Raw genomic sequence first — 20,155 nt, 5'->3', positions numbered from 1 at the left:
AAACAAAATGTCAATATCTATAAAAACATTTAAAACTAAAAATTCTTTATTTTTTATTCTGATGATTTTAAGCACTACTCTTTTTGCTCTCTTTGCATAATCCTTTCCATGTTTTATAATCCTTATGAAATTGGCTAAGATTTTTTTTTTCAGTTTTTTAAATATTTTTTATTTATTTTTGAGACAGAGAGAGACAGAGCATCAGCAGGGGAGGGGCAGAGAGAGAAGGAGATACAGAATCCAAAGCAGGCTTCAGGCTCTGAGCCATCAGCACAAAGCCTGACCTGGGGCTCAAACTCACAGACTGTGAGATCATCACCTGAGCTGAAGTCGGACGCTTAACCAACTGAGCCACCCAGGCGCCCCTTGGCTAAGATTTTTAGCTAATCTTAGCCTGCAGCTGCTGGATACTATATGTTTTGGGCATTGAAAGGCCCAGGCTACTGTCCGTTGAAAAACTAAGCCATAGTGAATTGCAATGAATGTTTGAATGAAATTGTTTCCTCACAAATACTCAAATAGAGTGTTCACATCAGCCTTTTATGCAAAAACCAAAAATGTTTCAGAGAATTCCCCCCAGTCCCCTGCCTTCTTTGGATTAACATTTAGAACCTCCCACTCTGTGGCTGTAATTTTAGAAGAGTTAAGTAGGATCCAGAACCTGAAGATGTGTTGACAGTAGATGTATTTCATAGTACCAATAATTTTGCAAGTATAAACAGTGATGTGTACAAAATTTTGCAAGTTTGCATGTTTTTTTTTCTTGGTGAGTTTAAAGCCAAGAGAACATATTTTTCTCATTTCTTGTGATTTTTCTTCTCAGATATACAGCTAAATTGACTTTGGAGCTTCTAGTACTAGCTGATTCAGCCTAGTAACATAACAGATGGTGAAAACAGAATACAAGTGGGAAATTTCCTGGTGGAAATTAGCCAGTTTCCATGACCTATGTTAGGTCCTTGTCCTTTCATCATTTGGGAGACAAGGGTAGGACTCCCATCACTCCAACAGATGTGGCAGTGCATACCCATTGTATTCCAACAGGTTGTTTCCAAGAGAGGGAAGGACTACATCCTGAAGCACATTCCAAACATGCACAAAGATCAGTTTGCGCTGACAGCTTCCGAGGCTCATCTTAAATACATCAAAGAGGCCGTCCGACTGGATGATGTTGCCGTTCATTACTACAGATTGTATAAGGTACAAAACTGCAGTCAGCCTGCAGCTTTTGGTTGTTGTTGTGAAATGTTTGTTTATTTTTGAGAGAGAGTGAGCGGGGGAAGGGCAGAGAGGGAGGACAGAGGATCCAAAGCAGGCTCTGCGCTGACAGCAAAGAGCCTAACGTGGGGCTTGAACTCGTTAAAGAGCTGTGAGATCATGACCTAAGCCCAAGTCAGAGACTTAACCCACTGAGCCACCCAGGCACCCAAGTCTGCAGCTTCTGAAGACAAAATACCTTCATGATTTGAAGAAGCTTTTATTAAAAGTTGTCATATCATTTTTTAGTGGGCTTTTTTTTTTTTTTTTTTAAAAGGATTCATGTGAACTGTTTCTCATGGTAGTTCAGTCTTCGAGTTAATGATGCTTTTCCTCAGGCCTGGGAGCATGATAGAGTCCCTTTATAATGGTTCTAATGCTGAGATGCCAAGTGGCTTCAAATTGTGAGTCTGGCTTTTCAGTGACTATGAAATAGTTATTTTTCTCCTTTCCAAATCTGCATCTCTGCCTTGGGGACTAACATTTGCAACTTTTTTGATGTAATTTTTAATGTTCCTCTAAGTGAAGCCGTACCTGTACTGTATCCATTAATTAGAAGAACAACCACAACAGCTAGTGTTTACTGAGTATTGTTTTTATGGGGCACGCTTTATTTTCTTTTTTAAATCCTCACAGTTCTATAAAATAGAAGCTGTAATATTCAGCTTCTATTTGGAAGGAAACAGACCAAAGACCACAAAACTAGCAACGGGCAGAGCCAGGATTCAACCCAGGTCTACCTGACTAAAGGAATTCGTGGATAAAAATAGTGCCCAGCACATGTTAAAAATGATGTTAAGTTGTTACCATTATCATTGTTATTAATGTGCTTCTTATTACTACTATACCCTTTGTGGTAAGTTTAGCATAACTAGACCATTGGAGACTAGGCTGTAGTTTGGATATGTTACTGGATGATCTTCTTGTCTGGTTCAGAAAACTTAATTAGGTACCAAAGAATGGTATTTTTTTTTCTCACTTCTGTGCCCACGAGATGAAACTGTTAATGTCCTGTCATCCTTGAGAGGCATAATTGAGTTCTATAAGATCTCTTTGGCCAAATTCCTGAAGGACGGAGTTGTTTGTTTCCTTGAGTGGTTTCATTTGTGACACCTCAGTTTATATGAGAAAATGCAAATAAATGGCATTTGACAATCAGTTTATATTTTAAAATGTACAGGAAATATGAATGGTGTATAAGAAGGAGTGAGTGTAGCTTTAGAGTCAGATATCAGAAACCCTGCATCACCACCGTTATGGGATCCTAGGCAAATAGAACTATAATTCTGGACCATCTATTAAGTGGGAATGGTTCAATACATCTCACGAGGTTGGGAAAATTCTATGATGTAATGAATCTGAAATAACCAGGTGGAATGTCTGGTACATTAATCAGTGCTCAATAAATACCAAGTGCTTCTCACTTGATAGGGAAACATAGTATTTTAAAGAATCCTGTTAGGAATTTATCTTTTGCTTAAAAGATTTACCTTTTATTTGCTTACGATGTGGTACTTCTACATGGCATAGAAAATGACTCTTTTGGGGCACCTGGGTGGCTCAGTCCGTTAAGTGTTGGATTTCAGCTCAGGTCATGATCTCGCAGTCCATGAGTTCGAGCCCCGCATCAGGCTCTGTGCTGACAGCTCAGAGCCTGGAGCCTGTTTCGCATTCTGTCTCCCTCTGTCTCTCCCCTCCCCCACTTGTGCTCTGTCTCTCTCTCTCTCAAAAGATCAATAAATGTTAAAAAATTTAAAAAAAAGGAAATGACTCTCTTATCTTCTTAAAGCAAGATAATTAATAATAATGAAACTGAATGAAGTGGGGAAATAGATATTGTTACCTCATGGGCGGAGTTTTCATTCTTTAGAGAAATCAAGTGGCAGCCATTAAAACTGCTCGTAAAGTGGAAATCAGGTAGACAGAGGATAGGAAACATTCTGGGGGGAAAACTTCTGTGTCCCTCTCCCAGTAGTACATGCCTTGTGCCTGCACAGCCAGCATTTTTATGAGCACAATCTTATTTCAGGAAGCAATCAGAGTAGCCTTGAAGAGGAAATTGACCTAAACTCACAGTGATAGATTGATTTCTCCTGCTGAACCTATACTGTATGTGCCTTTCTTGATGTAAAAACATATTAGTTGGAGAAAACAGCCCAAATAGTGAAAATAGGCCATATCTTGTCTTTACTATACCAGATGAGGATGCATTTTCTAAAAATATTTCTTCCCATATTCTTGGGAACGCTGGCACTAAACATACTCATTTATTTTTATTGAGGAATTTCATAATGAAAATATTTTAGTTACTTTGTGATTTTGTTTATCTTCTATTTTGAACTTCATACCTTATATCCCATTATTACATATGAGCACTCCAAAGATGTGGTCAAATTTCAGAGTACATTTAAAATTCAGAGAACATTTCAGGGGTTTTTGTCCCCTACACTCATTTTAGTTGATTTTTTATAGTTTAGCTGGTAGAATGTATATCATATTGGCAAGTGACAATTGAACTTTTTAGAAATAAGTATTTTCTTTCCAAACAAACTGAATATAAAGCTTTTACAGTTTTTTATCCTCATGGGATGACAGTCTTAAATATTTAGGCGTGCCTCTGATTTTGGCTTCAGAGGCAGGAGAGTTACATAGTTTGAAACCTATAAAATCTAATGCATCTCAGAATATATCTATGATATTAGATTCAAGATTCTGACATCTGGGAAAAGAAAGAGAATTAATAAATAAATAAATAAATAAACAAGCAACAAAAATAGTATTGTTTACTAGAGTTTTCAGCGATGGCGGTATTTAGAATATTGTCAGATATGAAAGTGTATATAATATAGTAAAAACACTAATCCTTTGAAATCTCAGTGGTTTAAAAAGTAGAATATATCCTTGCTCATGTGTATGTGCTCATGATTTTCTTAAAGCTTATGGTAAGTTAGGGATGCAAAAAGATGAACAAAGTTCTGTAAATTTTGTTTTTAATGTTTATTCTTGAGAGAGAGAGAGACAGAGCACGAGAGGGGGAGGGGCAGAGTGAGAGAGGGACACAGAATCCGAAGCAGGCTCCAGGCACTGAGCTGTTAGCACAGAGCCTGATTTGGGGCTCGAACTCAGGAGCTGTGAGATCATGACCTGAGCTGAAGTCGGATCCTTAATGGACTGAGCCACCCAGATGCCCCTGAATGAAGTTATTTTAAATCAAAAATTTTCTAATCAGATTTCTCCTTCTGTTTTTTCCCTTTGGTGTTTAATTGTCCATTGTACAAAAAAAAAAAAAAAAAAAAAAAAAAAAAAAAAAAACCACTACTGTTTGATATGATTTTATTTCTATAGGATAAAAGGGAAATTGAAGCTTCTCTGATGCTTGGACTGACCATGCGGGGAATACAGATTTTTCAGGTCAGTAAATGAGAAATGAGTGTCAAGTGGCATCCGCCATGTCTCATGTTGACAGTGTACCTGTGTGGTCCTTGGACAGGTTCACTGGTTCATTTCTGGCCATCGACTGGCCATTACTTCCTATTTGTCTAGTACAAATGGGGATGATGTAGGATAAATGAAGTGATACAGTCCAAACCTTGACAGTAATAAGTCCTCTAGAATAGAAAGTAATAAGCCCAAGATTGGCTCAGGTTCATCACTAACAGATCATTAACATCCAAACATTTTTCTTTGTGTGTTACTGATTTTAAATATCCTGATTATAATGCTCCTCTGGAGCGTTACAACTGTGTAAAGAAAAAAAAATGACATCTTAATACAGTGGCAGACCACTGTATTTTAATTTTCATTACACTTTTCCGATACAGCCTGTCCCCTGTCCCTGTCACGCTTTTGCAGGTGGGATGGTATTATACCACAGCCATCAACAGGAAAGAGAGAATCCCTCTTTCTGTGAGACCAGGGAGAATATAAGAATCTCTTATCTTGATGTAGGCACAATATCCAATTATGAAAGTCTGAGTGCCTTATCTCATCTCTCCAATGCCTGAGTCTTTTTGGATTTTTTATTTAAATTTATGGATAGGCTCAAAGGGAAAAGGTTGCCTTGAAAGGCCAGTTAATGCAGTCACTCAGGAACCCAAAGCTACAGAATTGTCTCACTAATCTTTTAATTACTGTCTGAACATCTCCAAAGAGAGTTGAGGACCTCTTTCAGATTTTAATTACTGTATTTTAGTTTTCTGGGAGAGAAGTTAGAGCCATTTTAAAGTGTCTGGCAGTTTCCTCAGTAACTCTGTATGCATTAAAATTTTTTTCCACAGAATTTAGATGAAGAGAAACAATTACTTTATGATTTCCCCTGGACAAATGTTGGAAAGTTGGTATTTGTGGTAAGTTTAAAGTAACTGACTAAAGAAAAATTGCTCAGTTGTTTGTTTTTGTGGATTTTTGTTGTTCCCTGTTTTGTTTTTAAAAATAATGCTGTGACAGGCACAAAAGCTGATATTTTTTTTAAAAAGTTGAAAATGAAGACAACTCACTTTCTTATATTCTTATGTATGTGCTCTATTCGTTGCCACTCATAGGCCATGAATCTAAAATTAAGGAATTTGACAGCAAAAGAAATTATTTATTTAATTTGTGAGTCTGGTCCCCACCGTGCTATCCTAAGTTATTCTAGTTGCAGAAGAAATGTAGTGGGGGAATGTGCAAGATGACTTCAGCAAAGAGAATGATTTTCAAAAGCCTACATCAGAGGAATCAGAAAACGGAAAGCCATAATCACAGGATAAATTACTCTTGGCGTGGGGGTAGGCCAGTTCTTTTGGAAGTTACTTCTTTTGAGCAAAGAATAAAGAGTGATATAAAAAGATGTTTCTATTAATATCTAACTCTTTGAAACTCATCATTATAAAGAAAGGTCTACAATTCTTAACAGGAAAAAAATGGTGTTATTTTTAGAATATTGAGAATAGTATCCTCTTTTTTGTTATAAGAGCAAATTCATGATTTTTCCCAGCTGTTTCTCTACTTTGCCGGCTCTATCCGGTTTGGGGCAGGGTTCAAAGAATTACAGTTAATAATATGTATATCTGGTGGTCATTAAAATCCATATTTTTTTCTTTGTTCAGAAATTGTTGGAAAAAAATACACAAAGGAGGAAGATAAGGATTTGTACACATACACAAATAAAGAAGATGGCCTATATAAATAAAGGGCTGTATTGCCAAAGAGCATTTGCGTTCTGACTCCATACTGCCCTGTGAAGTCAAAGACCTGTTCCTGACTTTACATTATTTTAATTACTTGGGCCCAGTTCAATCTGATTTCACTTCACTCATACATCAAATGGGGCCCTACCTGCTTCCTCCTCACTTGGTCTCTCTCATTTAGGCCCTTTGTGAAAGGATCTGAGCTGTATGAAAATGAGCAAATTATTAGCCCATTACCCCAGTCATGTCCCAAATTGAGTAGACATAAAATGCATTTATGAAATTGAGTCTCTTAAGGGTCCTGGACACAGTGGTTCCTGAATCTAGTTTTGCATCGGTCTCATCTGAGGAGTTGGTTTAAGATAAAGATTTCTGGGCCTCATCCTCCTCCCCTAAGAGAGTTTTGATTCAGAGGGTGTGGGTTGAGGACCAGGCATCTATTTTAATGAACTTCCCAGATGATTCTTCTCACAGCCAGCCCAGTCCTGCCCCAGTCGTGTGACCTTGAGCAAGTTACTTAACCTCTGTGCATTGGTTTCTTTGTTCCCAAATGGAGATAATTGGTCCTCCCCCATAGACTGATTCTGAGGATTAAATGAGTCAATACCTGCCTAGTGCTCATTCAGTGTCAGTTATTACCATTCTAGCATTGGGATCCACTGGTGGTTCCTTTAAAATGAAAAATCGAGAGGTGAAAAATCCATTCCCAACTGAGATACACAGAGCCATATTGTTTTTTATTGACTTTAAGTGTGTGGTTAGAAGATGCCTCTCTCTGCTTTACTTCTCCCTTCTGGCTGAGAATCATTGTGTCCGCAGTATTCCTTATGCAATCCTGCTGCCCTGTTCATTCATAGGAAAGGTGAAGGAATTGATAATTCCATTTCTGGGGCATCTGGATGGCTCCGTTGGCTAAGCTCTTGATTTCAGCTCAGATCACATGATCTCACAGTTTTGTAAGGTCCAGCCCCAGGCCAGGCTTTGTGCTGACAGTGCAGAGCCTGCTTGCTTGGGATTCTTTCTCTCATTCTCTGCCCCTCCCTAGCTCAGATGCATGTGTGCTCCCTCTCTCTCAAAATAAATAAACTTACAGTTTTCCATAACTATAAAAAACTGCCAAACTCTCACCCTCAGCTTATGTTAATGAACTTTATGTTAATGATCCCAGACTTAAACAATGAGATTCCTGGTATCTCTGATAGAAATACTTAACGGTACTTATATCTCTTCCTTTCTCTTTCCTGTCTCATCCCTTGAGCTGTCCCTCTAGCTTCCACCTATCCCCTCCCACCCCCCCCCCCCACCTTTTTTAAATGAACCGTACACCCAGTGTGGGGCTTGAACTTAACAATCCTGAGATCACGAATTTCATGTTCTACCAACTGAGCCAGCCAGGTGCCCCCCACCCAGCCTCCCTCTTTTATCCAGCTGAAGAAGTTTTCCATATTTTCTTAACCCTAAAAAGGTATTTATAGTGTTTGCTCTTATAACTCCTCGTTTATTTCCTCCTCAGAGTTTATCACAAACTATAGTTATTTTATATATTTATTTGCCATCTCTCCCACCAGAATGTATTTCTGTGAAGGTAGCGACCTCGTCTGTCCTATTCACTGTTGTTTTCTTGGTGACTAGCACAGTGTTTGGTACCTAGTGTTTAACAAATATTTGAATGCATCACGCTTCTAGAATGTCATCTTGTTTGCTGAATTAGGGTGTTGGAATTGCATTTGAAGATGCTTTCATGATGAGCCCTTCTCTTCTCCATTGTATAAATGGCCTGACTAGCCAGAGAAACCAAAGATACTCCTCCACCATCATACCCGGTCGGTGTCGACAGGATGACCCTGGCTAGACACTTCCCTGAGTTTTTGGTAATCCTTGTCCTGGGACATTTTTGAAAAGGAAAACAGCAGTTTATCTCTCGCTGAATTTTGAATGCAGCTTTATACGTCTCTTTTTGAATCTGCACTTCTCCTTACTAAAGAGAAAATGAAGGGGACCTTGGCAAATTAGAGACTTACCTTCCAAAAGCTGACTCGTGCTTTTGCTCCACAGGGTAAGAAATTTGAGATTTTGCCAGATGGCTTGCCCTCCGCCAGGAAGCTCATCTACTACACAGGGTGCCCCATGCGCTCCCGACACCTCCTCCAGCTCCTGAGTAACAGCCACCGCCTCTACATGAATCTGCAGCCTGTCTTGCGCCACATCCGGAAGCTGGAGGAGAACGAAGGTATGGCAGAGTGTTGGGCGGGAGAAGCACACACGGTGCCTTGGCCACCTCTGGCCCCTTAGTCTGTAGCTGCCATCAGTTGGGGCTTTAGACCCCTGCAAAATGGGATTCGAGGGCTGAGCCTCTCCAGATTCAGGGCCGTGTTCCGCCTCACATCTCACCACTGTCCCAGCACCTGTCCCAAATACCTGAGGTCATCCCTATCATTTAGCTATCCCCAAGTACAGTCTCTTTAACGTTTCCCCACACTTGCTTTGAAAATCCTTGCAAAAAGCCACCACATGAAGATGCAGGGCAAGATTTATCTGCGACTCCGAGCACCTTGGAATCTGGAATTTTTTCCAGTGCAATTACTCCTTAGATTAAAGTAACAATAAAGGTGGGAGACAGAAATGTCTCCAGTCTCTCTTATTGACTGCTGAGAGGACCCCAGGTCTGGGTCAGCAGGAATGACAAAGGAGAAAGAAGTTTTCTTCTTCTTTTTTTTAATGTTTATTTATTTTGAGAGAGAGAGGGAGAACGGGGGAGAGGCAGAAAGTGAAGGAGAGAGAGAGAATCCCAAGCAGTTTCCACACTGACAGCACAGAGCCCAACGCGGTTCTCGACCCCACAAACTGTGAGATTGTGACCTGACCTGAAACAAGAGTCCGACACTTAACCAACTGAGCCACCTAAGTGCCCTGAAAGAAGTTTCCATTTGAGGATTATATCAGCCAGTCCTGTGGGGGCTTTGCTGAGATACATTTGGGGCCCCTGAAAAGGAGAATGAGTCATGGTAAGGAAGAGGAAGGCAGGGATTGGGGCCTCTAAGAGCAGGCTTCAACTCTACTGGTTAGCCCTTCATCTTAAGTCATGGCACCCAGGGTTTTTCCATTTAACACACACGAACTTCTGATCCCCCAAAATGCTACTGTGCTCATTTGCCTATTTCTTTAAAAAAATTTTTTTTTCCTTAGTGTTTATTTACTTTTGACAGAGAGATAGAGTATGAGTTGGGAGATGGCAGAGAGAGAGAGAGACAGAATGAGAAGCAGGCTCCAGGCTCTGAGCCACCCAGGCGCCCCTGCCTATTTCAATGTCTTCCATTTGTTTTGTAGATTCCCATTGTGGTAGTTTTTATAATTCAATTGGATTAGATTTAGGATATCTGCATGAACATTTGGATGCAGATTCATATCCTTAGGTCCCTATCTGAAACAGATTTCGACCTCTCAGACCCCAGCTTTCTCACAGAAACACAAATACTTGTCCTCTTAAGAAAAAACCTGAAAGAAGCTTGCACATCTAATCAATTTCTCTCAAAACCGATCTCTCTAGGGGCGCCTGGGTGGCGCAGTCGGTTAAGCGTCCGACTTCAGCCAGGTCACGATCTCGCCGTCCGTGAGTTTGAGCCCCGCGTCAGGCTCTGGGCTGATGGCTCAGAGACTGGAGCCTGTTTCCGATTCTGTGTCTCCCTCTCTCTGCCCCTCCCCCGTTCATGCTCTGTCTCTCTCTGTCCCAAAAATAATAAACGTTGAAAAAAAAAAAAAATTAAAAAAAAAAAAAACAAAAAACCGATCTCTCTAACTAAATGAGACCCAGTTTGGGGATGCCACTGCATCTTAAGTAGCCATTAGAACATGAATCATTGTGCACGGTCTGCCACCAAACTGCTTTCTTGTCTTTGGAGAGAACTGGTGTATAACCACCAGGTGTATGGGCTTCCTCTGCTGCCAGGCTGCCCCTTCTTCCCCACGATGACACATTGCGATAACAAGCACCTCTCTCCAATGCTGACATGATTATTTAGGAGGACTTGAGATGGGACAGAAGCGCCAAGGGAACTTGTAAGAATAGGTGACTTATGTGCAGAGCCCATCATGTGCCAAATGGGTCACATTCCTAAATGGCCAGCTTATAGCGCCTTGAGAAGTTTCTTTATCTCATCAGCTTTGCCAGCATTTTAGCAGATTCTTGCTTAGATGACCGTAAGGGGAGCCCTTTAGAGCCTGAATGAATTCCAGAAGCCCTGTAGGTTCTCAGGTAAAATGACAAAGAATTTTCAGTTCTTAGAGGGCAGGGTTTTGTCTGTTACCACGCCTAGTAGTATCAAGTGCATTTGGGGGCTTTCGCGATTAGGGCAATGAAGGAATGATAAAGGTGTGGATTGTATTTGTTATTTGGGTAAATGTAGATAGATTTGGGCGGATGTCTCTTTTTTTTCTTCTAAAGAAAACATACTTCTTTTCTTCTACTTAGAGATCCCTCACAGTCTAAAGAACACCCAAAATTAAGTTTCTCTGGGCCAGTTTTGGCCTGATGCCAGTTATTTCACTCACGCTGAAAGTCTTCATCACTTTTACAATAAAGCCCTTTTCTTAGCAAAAAAAACAGCACAGAAAGAGAGTGTATTTTTCTTAAATTTAATTTAGATCCATCTTGTCTGAGATACTCTTCTCGCATCTTATGGTAGAAGATGATCACAAGAATTATTCCATAGCATTTAGAAGGGGGAGAATGCCTTTGTCATTAAAAAAGTTTAAAAACAAAAGTTTTTTTTTTTTTTAACCCAACTTTATTCAACAGTGGGAGCCTATTCTTAGGCCATATTCCAAGAGGTCACACTGCATTCTGTTCCAAAATAATAGATGAAAAGCTCTGTGGTCTCTGGGCTTTTACAACAGAGGGAATCCAAAGAATACCAACACATTGGTAATCTGTGCTGTTGACTCCGGTGATTACTAGGGAGTTAAGAGGTTGCATTTCCCAGGTCTCAGAATAAACTTCATAATCACGTCAGCATTTCCTTCATGACACTTTTTATTTGTACCAGGTCTAAGTGATACAGCTCTGGGAAGGGAACACTGGCCAGCCACGTAGAACAGTAAGGCCGTGCTGACACGCTGACACGAAGCAGATTTACGCTAGGCTCCTGTGAGGTAGACCACAGTTAGGCGAGCGCTTGCCTTCTGTTACTAGAGTAACCGTAATAGACTCCCAACCTGCTGGGAAGGGTTGGGAGTAAAAGGGCTATTTGTAAAGAGGCAGAAAGCTTTTAAGTTATTAGAGCCACAATTCCCACTTGTCTTAGAACTCTGGCACCCTAAAGAACTTTTTAGAAAACTGTTTTTTCACTTTCCACCTTTCCAAGTGCCACGTGGCTAGTATTTTGAAACCACAGTGAATAGAAATTGTATGAGAATTTTGCAAACCCTTTTATCTCTCCGTCTTCATCTCAACCCTTGTTGTCTTCAGAAAACAGGAATGTTTATAACCCAGTCTAGCACTAAAACATGGATTTTAGATGATGCACATCTGTCTCAGATGTGTGTTTTGGGCTCTGGTGTCCTGCCCCAGTCTGCTTTCTGTGTGGCTGTGCATTCTCACTGTTGTGATGCAGCCTGATTCCCTAGAATTGACATGAATGGCTGGAGCCCAAAAACGTACACATCGCCTTCTGCAAGCATTTTTGCATTTTGCATCCTGGAGAGCGCATCTTCTCTTTCTGCTAATGCTTCTTCCCTCCCTGAGGAAGCTGTGTAGATTATACTTCAGACACCAGGAGTGCAAGTGATTTCACTTACCCAAGAAACAAGACAATTAAATTCATCAGCAGGCCTCTGAGAACCCAATTAGTCTACAAGTTAGCAATTTCTGAAATAATATCAATTTAACATTCCTCAAATGCATTCTCCATCTTTAACATTGTCCTAATGTGTTATTTGTCATCAGTATTAAGAATACAAAGAATCTAAACTGTTTCTCTGTTTTACAGTTCTGACCTGAGACACAAAAGTATTGTATACCTGCAACTCAGTTGTAACTTTGTGCCTTAATGTGATCGTTGCTTTAGCATTTGATAAAAGGGACTTTCTAACATTGCGTCTTGGTGTTAAAGAATGGCACTGACATGTTAAATCAAAGAAGAGTTTTGTCAGTCAGAGGCCACATAGGTATAAATCATCAAACCAGTAGTGATGACTGTGTTTTCTAAGTAGATGGTAAAACCTCACTAGTTCACACCCCAAATGGAGAAAAGCAGTTTTCACTAATGAAAAACTAAATGTTAGAACTCTTTGAAGGAAATTTAGAGAAGAATAGTTTTATTTTAAATTATATTCAGCAGTCAGAACTGAGCTACTGAATGGGCCAAATTGAATAAATGAAATCATTGGCAATTAGTGTAATTATATTTATCAAACAGTCTTCCATAGCAGTGCTTCTGAAACTATTTGTGGGGAAGGACCAGATTTTTAACATTCCTCATCCACCGTGGACTGATACTTTTACAAAATACAAAATCACCTTAGTGGCTGTCACGGCACTGTCAGGTTGCTCTGAAAATCTCTAAGTATTTATTCTCACTTACTGAGCTTACATCGCTGTGGACCAATAACAACTTGCAGACAAGAGGTGGTCTGGTGACTCTACTTCAAATGGCACTTTTCCGAGTTTTGAAGCGTCGAAACCCTTTGAGTAGTCTCAGTACTCGCTCAAATCCGTTGTACTGGTTTTTTGCTCATCTTCCTAAGTTGACCCCCTCCCACCCACCCGGGTCAGAACCCTCACTGCGCCTAGATCCTGGGTGTGATCCTGCTTAACTAGATCCTGGGTGTGAACTTGCACGCGTTCTTAGCCTGATGTGCCCTGTAGGCTAACCAGGCGTGTCTCCCCCTCCCTTGCCCTCCCCCGCCCGCGGTCCTGCGTGAATGTGCTCCTCACCGCGCAGAGAAGAAGCAGTACCGGGAGTCCTACATCAGCGACAGCCTGGACCTGGACGTGGACCAGCTGGAGAAGCGGTCCCGGGCCAGCGGCAGCAGCGCGGGTAGCGCCAAGCACAAGCGCCTGTCCCGCCACTCCACCGCCAGCCACGGCAGCTCGCACACGTCGGGCATCGAGGCGGACACCAAGCCCCGAGACGCAGGGCCGGAGGACAGCTACTCTGGCAGCGCCATCCACCGCAAGCTGAAGACCTGCAGCTCCACGACCAGCCACGGCAGCTCCCACACCTCCGGGGTGGAGAGCAGCGGCAAGGACCGGCCGGAAGAGGACTCGCAGGACGACGGTAAGTCGCTCGCCGCGGCTTTCCAAGCTGGCAGCGCTGAGCCGCTGCCGCTCACCCCCTTCTTCCTCTTGCCTCGTCTTGTTTCTGGTTTTTTCCCCCAAGCATCCCTTCTGGAGAACTGCTGTGTAGGGCACAGCCAGGGGGTAGTAATGGACAGGTGTCCTGCACCTTCCCCCGTGATTTGGGGGAGTTGCTCGTGTCGGTGAACAAAGCATCCCTCTGGTCACCATCCTTTGCCGCCACAGGGTTGGACGCCAGTGGAGGCTGAGTCCTGGTGGTTTAGCCGAAGTAGAGGAGAGGTCGGTGCCGCAGCACTCGCGTCTGCATTTCTGGTTCCCAGATTAAATAGGCATCGGTGAGGACAACAGCAGAGACGCAGTGATAGCGACAGAAATGTCTTAAACTTTGCAGAGGAAAAAAAAAAAAAAAAAAAACAAGACTTGAGCCCAGGCCATTGGTTATTTAGTATTTCTTCAATTCCTCCTATGCAGCCAGAACTCTGGGAATGTAAAAGAAAGCACCTGGATGCTTAACTCTGTTAAGGAGAGAAAAACCAGACTGTCTCAGCCAAACTTAACGTATGTGGGCATCTTTTTTATTATTTTTATGCCTCAAGTGCTATAGCATTCGGGTTTGGGGAAAGGGTAGTGACTTCATTAAGGAAAACGGCAGCCCATTTGCTTGCTTACCGTAGAATTCATGTGGATCTCTAGTGAAGTCAGCTGAATGCCCTGCGGGCAGGCAGGTCTGGAAATGGGGAGCTTCATGAACTACTCCTTGTGCAGGTGACAGCAGTCTGCTCTGGCTTAGGCATGTGGCCAATCAGTCTCAGTTGCCCTTTGTCATCTCAGCAAGGTGGTATAGCTCTTTCCTTCTTTCTCACAGAGGAAAGAATAACACAGTTCAATCGTGGCATTAGAAGACATGTAGGTAACACAGCAACCCTGTGAAAAAGAGGGCAAATACATCTAGTTGAGAACTGTCCTAGAGTTTCCTATTGTAGATTCTCATTAGCAAATGTATTTTAAAATCTGAATAATTACAGAGCCTCCCGCAAAGCGTGGCTACGAATGCTGGCATCCATTTCCCTTCGTGTCACTAAACGTCTTTTTCTTCTTCTGTGTCAGAAATAGAGATGTTGGTTGATGACCCCAGGGACCTGGAACAGATGAATGAAGAGTCTCTGGAAGTCAGCCCAGACATGTGCATCTACATTACCGAGGACATGCTCATGTCACGGAAGCTGAATGGACACTCTGGTGAGCTCTTGTGGGAAGTTCTCCTGAACTAGCGGATGGTCTTGGACTGAGGAGCAGGTGCCTCAGAAAACAGAAGGGTCAGGGTGGGGCTCTCGATCAGAAACAGGGCTGGAATCAGAACCTTTCCAAGTCAGTGCCATAGACTGCAGGGTCGAGTACCTCGTGAGGAAGAAAGAGAACAGAAGGGGAGAAGCATCTAGGATGGGGAATTAGCATCCTCTCCCCTGTGCTCAGCACAAAGTGGTAAAACACAGTTTTCTCTTTGTTGCTGTTGTTTTGTTTTGCTATTACAAATGATAATCAGAGAATCCTAGAATACATCTAGAAGGGACCTCGGAGACCTCCTTTTTACAGATAGAAAACCCATAGATGAGGGGGACAGACGCTTATGTGGCTAGAAACGGAAGTCAGGTCTCCGAGTTTGGTTTGTATTGCTTTTCCCCAACTAGATCAGAGTGGATATGGGAGTATGGAGGAAAAAGTGTCAAAAAATGTTGGTGTAAAAAGGCATTCCTATTATATTCTGTATTTGATTAACTCTACTAGGACACTTGCATTCACTGTAAACCTATTATGGGATTATATAATACGATATATAATAATCTATTTCTATCAAATAAAAGATATTACCCTTCAATATTACTGCCAAAAACCACAGTATGGGTTTTGTTTTCAATTTTTTTTTAATGTTTATTTATTTTTGAGAGAGAGAGAGAAACAGAGCTCTAGAGGGGAAGGGCCGGAGAGAGAAGGAGACACAGAATCCAAAGCAAGCTCCAAGCTCCGAGCTGTCAGCACAGAGCCTGACGCAGGGCTCGAACTCCCGAACCACGAGATCATGACCTGAGCCAAAGTCAGACGCTTAACCGACTGAGCCACCCAGGCGCCCCAGGTTTTGTTTTTAAACCTCAGTCACTCCTAACTGCTCTCGCCACATTTTATGAATTGGTCTCCGTTCTGTCTAAAAAACATACCTTAGGAATGAAGTCGAAATGGCCCAGGTACTTACTAGTCAGCCGCTTTGAGCTTTGAGTGAAAGACCCTGTTTACAACTGGGGTGACCTGCCATTGCTGTGTCAGGACCCACGGTCCCTGATAAGTGACCCTCACCCATGCAACAGGTGCTGGGAATGAGAGAGAAACAAGACCACAGTACACATGGTCCCCTCATCCTGGCATTGAATCTGTAAGAGCACAAGGCTCCTTTTATTGGAGAATTTCCTCTGCTCACCTAGCAGAAGCATGGCCTCCAGATGCTCTGCGGGGAATAGACCTGCCAGTGGTTACAGAGAACCGCTCTGCCTAAGCAAACGCAGATTCGTCAGGCTGCTTGCTCTGGTCATGCTTCAGGCTTAGAGTTCTCAAACCAAACTTTACCCCCGTTTCTTTGCCCATTTACTTTCTCACATAGATGTCTTCCCTCACAAATACATTTTAACACATGTATTAAATATAAATTTACAATTTTATGCACATTATATGTACATGGATATCATGCTCTCACTCGATATGTGCATGTGTATTCTTGTGGAAAGAAAACTGTCCAAACCATATACACCAAAGTGTCCATGGGAGGAGGGGAGATGAGGGAAACAGACTTTGGCTTTTTATTTATATATTTCTATGTTTAATTTTTATGATAAGATTTTGTAATTTTAAATAGAAATAAAATTTAAATAAATAGGGTGGCTGTTTAAAGAGGTTTCTATACAAAAAAAAAATGCTTTTTGAAATGTTATTTATTGAAAAAGAACCTGAATGGTTAACAATGAGCAGTTATATGCTGTCCATAGAGTGAAATATCGTACAGCCATTAACTAATGACACTTTTAAAGAATATTTAATAATATAAGAAAGATAGGTAAGAAAAACAGCACAAATTGTATAATCAGGATGATCTCAAATTACAAAAATGTATATATGTATATGAAAAAATACATAAAAATATTAATAGCCTTTCTCTGGATGATGGGGTGATGATCTTATTTTCTTCCTCGCATCATCCTTCTCTTCCAAATTCTCTACAATTTGAGCATTTACTTTTTTTTTTAACATTTATTTATTTTTGAGAGAGAGAGAGAGAGACAGACAGCGTGAGCAGGGGAGGGGCAGAGAGAGAGGGAGACACAGAATCCGAAGCAGGCTCCAGGCTTTGGGCTGTCAGCACAGAGCCCAATGCGGGGCTCGAATTCAAACCATGAGATCATGAACTGAGCTGAAATTGGATGCTTAACTGACTGAGCCACCCAGGTGCCCCTACAGTTTGAGCATTTAAACATTATTTCTCAAGCATGGAGCTGAGATTGAATAGGGATGGAAGTTTGGTACAAGTCAAGTTAGTGTTCTCAGCACCAGACTTGCTGCTGACTTGTCTAATGCGGAGTTTGGGTTTGGGAGCACATAATTTACAGACATGGTGGCCAAGGACACATATACCAGGAAGTCCAGAAGGACCCATGCCAAGTGCCAACCAAGGACACCAGTCCACGTCATCCTCTGAGGATTTGTTAAAAGTTTAAAGCTTTTTAAAAGATAAAGATATTCTCAAGAAAGACCCCCTACTAAAGCAGTCTGTACCAACCCCCAAAACATAAGTACCCACCTGAAGGCTTTTAAACTGTCTACATGTAAACCAACAATGTCCTCCTTCCATGTTTCAATTGAACAAAATATCAAACACTTAATATATACAAGGTATAGACTCGTCACTGAATCGTTAGACGTCATTTAGTCTAAAGAGTTAAGGGATAAAACACAAAAGGCCATTTCTGAGGTTATCAGCAAGTAGCTAAATAAAAATCACATTGCACTCCAGGTTCCTTTTTTATAAGGTGAGAATGTGCTTTATCTGAGAAGCCATTTGGCCTTAAGAATCTGGGGTTTGACTGACCTGCTTCATCTATTTGCAAGAAAAATGTCAGTGATCTCCACTTCCATATCCAATTCTTGTTAGCAGTTTTATCTTACAAAACATTTTTTCCTGGTGCTTCACTCAACATGCTAGAGCCACAGAGGGAAGTTTCAGCCCTGGATTTCTGTTTCCAAAATATTAGGAGGTGACTTCTGGGCACTAGGGTGATTTAGGGCCCTGTCACTCTCAGAGATCTAGAACTGAATGCTTAGGGTGGCCTCCCACTCGTGGCCTCTCCCCAGCAGGATTTGTTGTAGGAGGCAAGTGCCACAGGGCCCCTGTCAGCCCGAGGAGCTCTGAGCTGGGTGTGTCCCGTGTGCAGGCCCTGTACCTCGCCCTTTCCATGCATTTACTCGTCAGTCGTCATTAAACTCTGTTGGATAGACACTGCTGTCAGGCCCACTTTATAAGATGAGACCGAAACATAGGGGGGCTAAGTCACTGGCCAGCATACATAGTTAATTACTTTTCTGGGCCTGCTTCCGGCTCAGATCCGTGTGACTCTGGAGGTCAAGCCCCACACTACACTTTAACCGTCCATCTAAAGGGACCCAAACCTAGACGGCCGTGTCACAGTTTAGCTTTAGGAGGGAGACTGCTTTACATCTACGGTCTTTGTTTTTGTTACTAATTTCATCATAAATAGCTTAATTAGAAGTTGTAGTTCACCTTAGAAAAGGCAGACTCTAAACTCCTTCCTGTACGCTGATCCCACATTTATCCCTCTCCCCCCTATTTACTGTGAGACAGGAGATGGGATGTGTCCTAGGCTGGTTGTCTACCACAGATGAGTCACAGTGAGATTTTTCAGGAACGGTTAATACTTGACCTTTCAGTCTTGGTGGTAGCATGTGTCAGATAGGTGGCAAAAAGTATGAATAAGGAAGTCTTCATTGTTGTTGTTTTTCTGTGTTTTACTTCAGGGTTGATTGTGAAAGAAATTGGTTCTTCCACCTCTAGCTCCTCAGAAACAGTTGTGAAGCTTCGTGGCCAGAGTACGGACTCTCTTCCACAGGTACAGAAGGAATCGAAATGTTTAAATTTTTTTTTTTTTTTTCAACGTTTATTTCTTTTTGGGACAGAGAGAGACAGCATGAACGGGGGAGGGGCAGAGAGAGAGGGAGACACACAATCGGAAACAGGCTCCAGGCTCTGAGCCGTCAGCCCAGAGCCCGACGCGGGGCTCGAACTCACGGACCGCGAGATCGTGACCTGGCTGAAGTCGGACGCTCAACCGACTGCGCCACCCAGGCGCCCCAGGAATCGAAATGTTTAAGTTGTGCACTGAAGTTACAGAAAATGTTAAATTGGAACTTAACATTTATATTTATATAAATGAGCAAAAATTAAGAACCATAAGGCAGTGATTCTTCTTAGGTACATTCTAGCTTTATCCTCAGTTGATAACCATTGTGTTTGCTAGTTCCATTCATCTCTGAGTTGATTTTCATTTGGATAAATTATATATTTTGTTTCCCACTTTGTAGAGGTGGGAAGTGTGTAACTTCAGACTTCAGGTTGTGTGTGTGAACCTCAACAACTGAGAGAATAATTTTCTTGTCAGGCGTGTTATGGCAGAAACGTTTCCACGCTGATTATTCCATTCAGATTGTGTTTTCAGAGTATGCTGAGTGAGACTGTTTGATAACCTGTGATCACTTGCTAGACTATTAAAATATCAAAAGATAAAATACTCTGAAATTCATGGTTGTAGCGTCTGGATCTATTGCACAGCTGATATACTCACCTCTATTTCCTGTGTATTCTCTTTCTCTCTCCTTTATGACTCTCTTTCTTGGTCCATCTCTGTCTTTTTTGGGTTTTGTGTCTTTTTTGCTTTCTGTGTGTGCTTCTCTCTTCCCTGTTTTCTTTTTCATTTCTATGTGCACATGATGTTTTATGACATATTTTTTTGAATACTCCAGTGAATAATTTCTAAAGCAGTATGTGTAGCATGATGATTACAAATCCCAGGGTCCACTGCCCGGGTTTGCACCTGGTTCTGTCACCCGGTGTTAGATCTTCCTGTACGTAAGTGCTTGTGGTGCACAGCTGAGGATCAGATTCCACGCCTGCAAAATGGGAAGCGCGTTTGCGTGCCTGCTGTGTGGATTCGTGAGGATGACCTAATGAATTCCGTGTGGGAAAGCCCGTTGGCACCTGGGAAGCCGTGTGGGTCCAGGGGACCTTCTTGAGGGAGTGCTCGGATGTGATACTTCCAAATAAAATGGTTTTGGGTTCAGACCCTGTTCTCTCTTCCTGGTGCTTTTGCCTTTAGCAAAAAGT

General features: G+C 41.9%; 1 protein-coding gene across 8 annotated transcripts in view; it reads left to right on the top strand.

Annotated features, from left to right (window-relative positions):
* The window catches only part of FRMD6 (FERM domain containing 6), a 241,979-nt gene that overhangs the window by 217,499 nt on the left and 4,325 nt on the right, over positions 1-20,155 (top strand). For 7 of the 8 annotated variants that reach the window (XM_086709764.1, XM_086709760.1, XM_025919536.2 and 4 more), the window contains 7 exons: positions 1,045-1,200; positions 4,603-4,668; positions 5,535-5,603; positions 8,481-8,655; positions 13,364-13,699; positions 14,827-14,958; positions 18,793-18,884. In XM_086709764.1, the coding sequence (XP_086565890.1) occupies positions 1,045-1,200; positions 4,603-4,668; positions 5,535-5,603; positions 8,481-8,655; positions 13,364-13,699; positions 14,827-14,958; positions 18,793-18,884 (1,026 nt within the window). Of the gene's footprint in view, positions 1-1,044; positions 1,201-4,602; positions 4,669-5,534; positions 5,604-8,480; positions 8,656-13,363; positions 13,700-14,826; positions 14,959-18,792; positions 18,885-19,120; positions 20,114-20,155 lie in introns of those variants that run through there. The other variant, XM_086709761.1, reaches the window with a different exon arrangement.

This window comes from Puma concolor, chromosome B3, assembly GCF_028749965.1.
Source record: "Puma concolor isolate L17-30 chromosome B3, mPumCon1.1.hap2, whole genome shotgun sequence".
NCBI classification, from domain to species: Eukaryota; Metazoa; Chordata; class Mammalia; order Carnivora; family Felidae; genus Puma; species Puma concolor.
The sequence above is the reverse complement of the archived record's forward strand: the minus strand, read 5'-3'. Positions and strand labels throughout refer to the sequence as shown.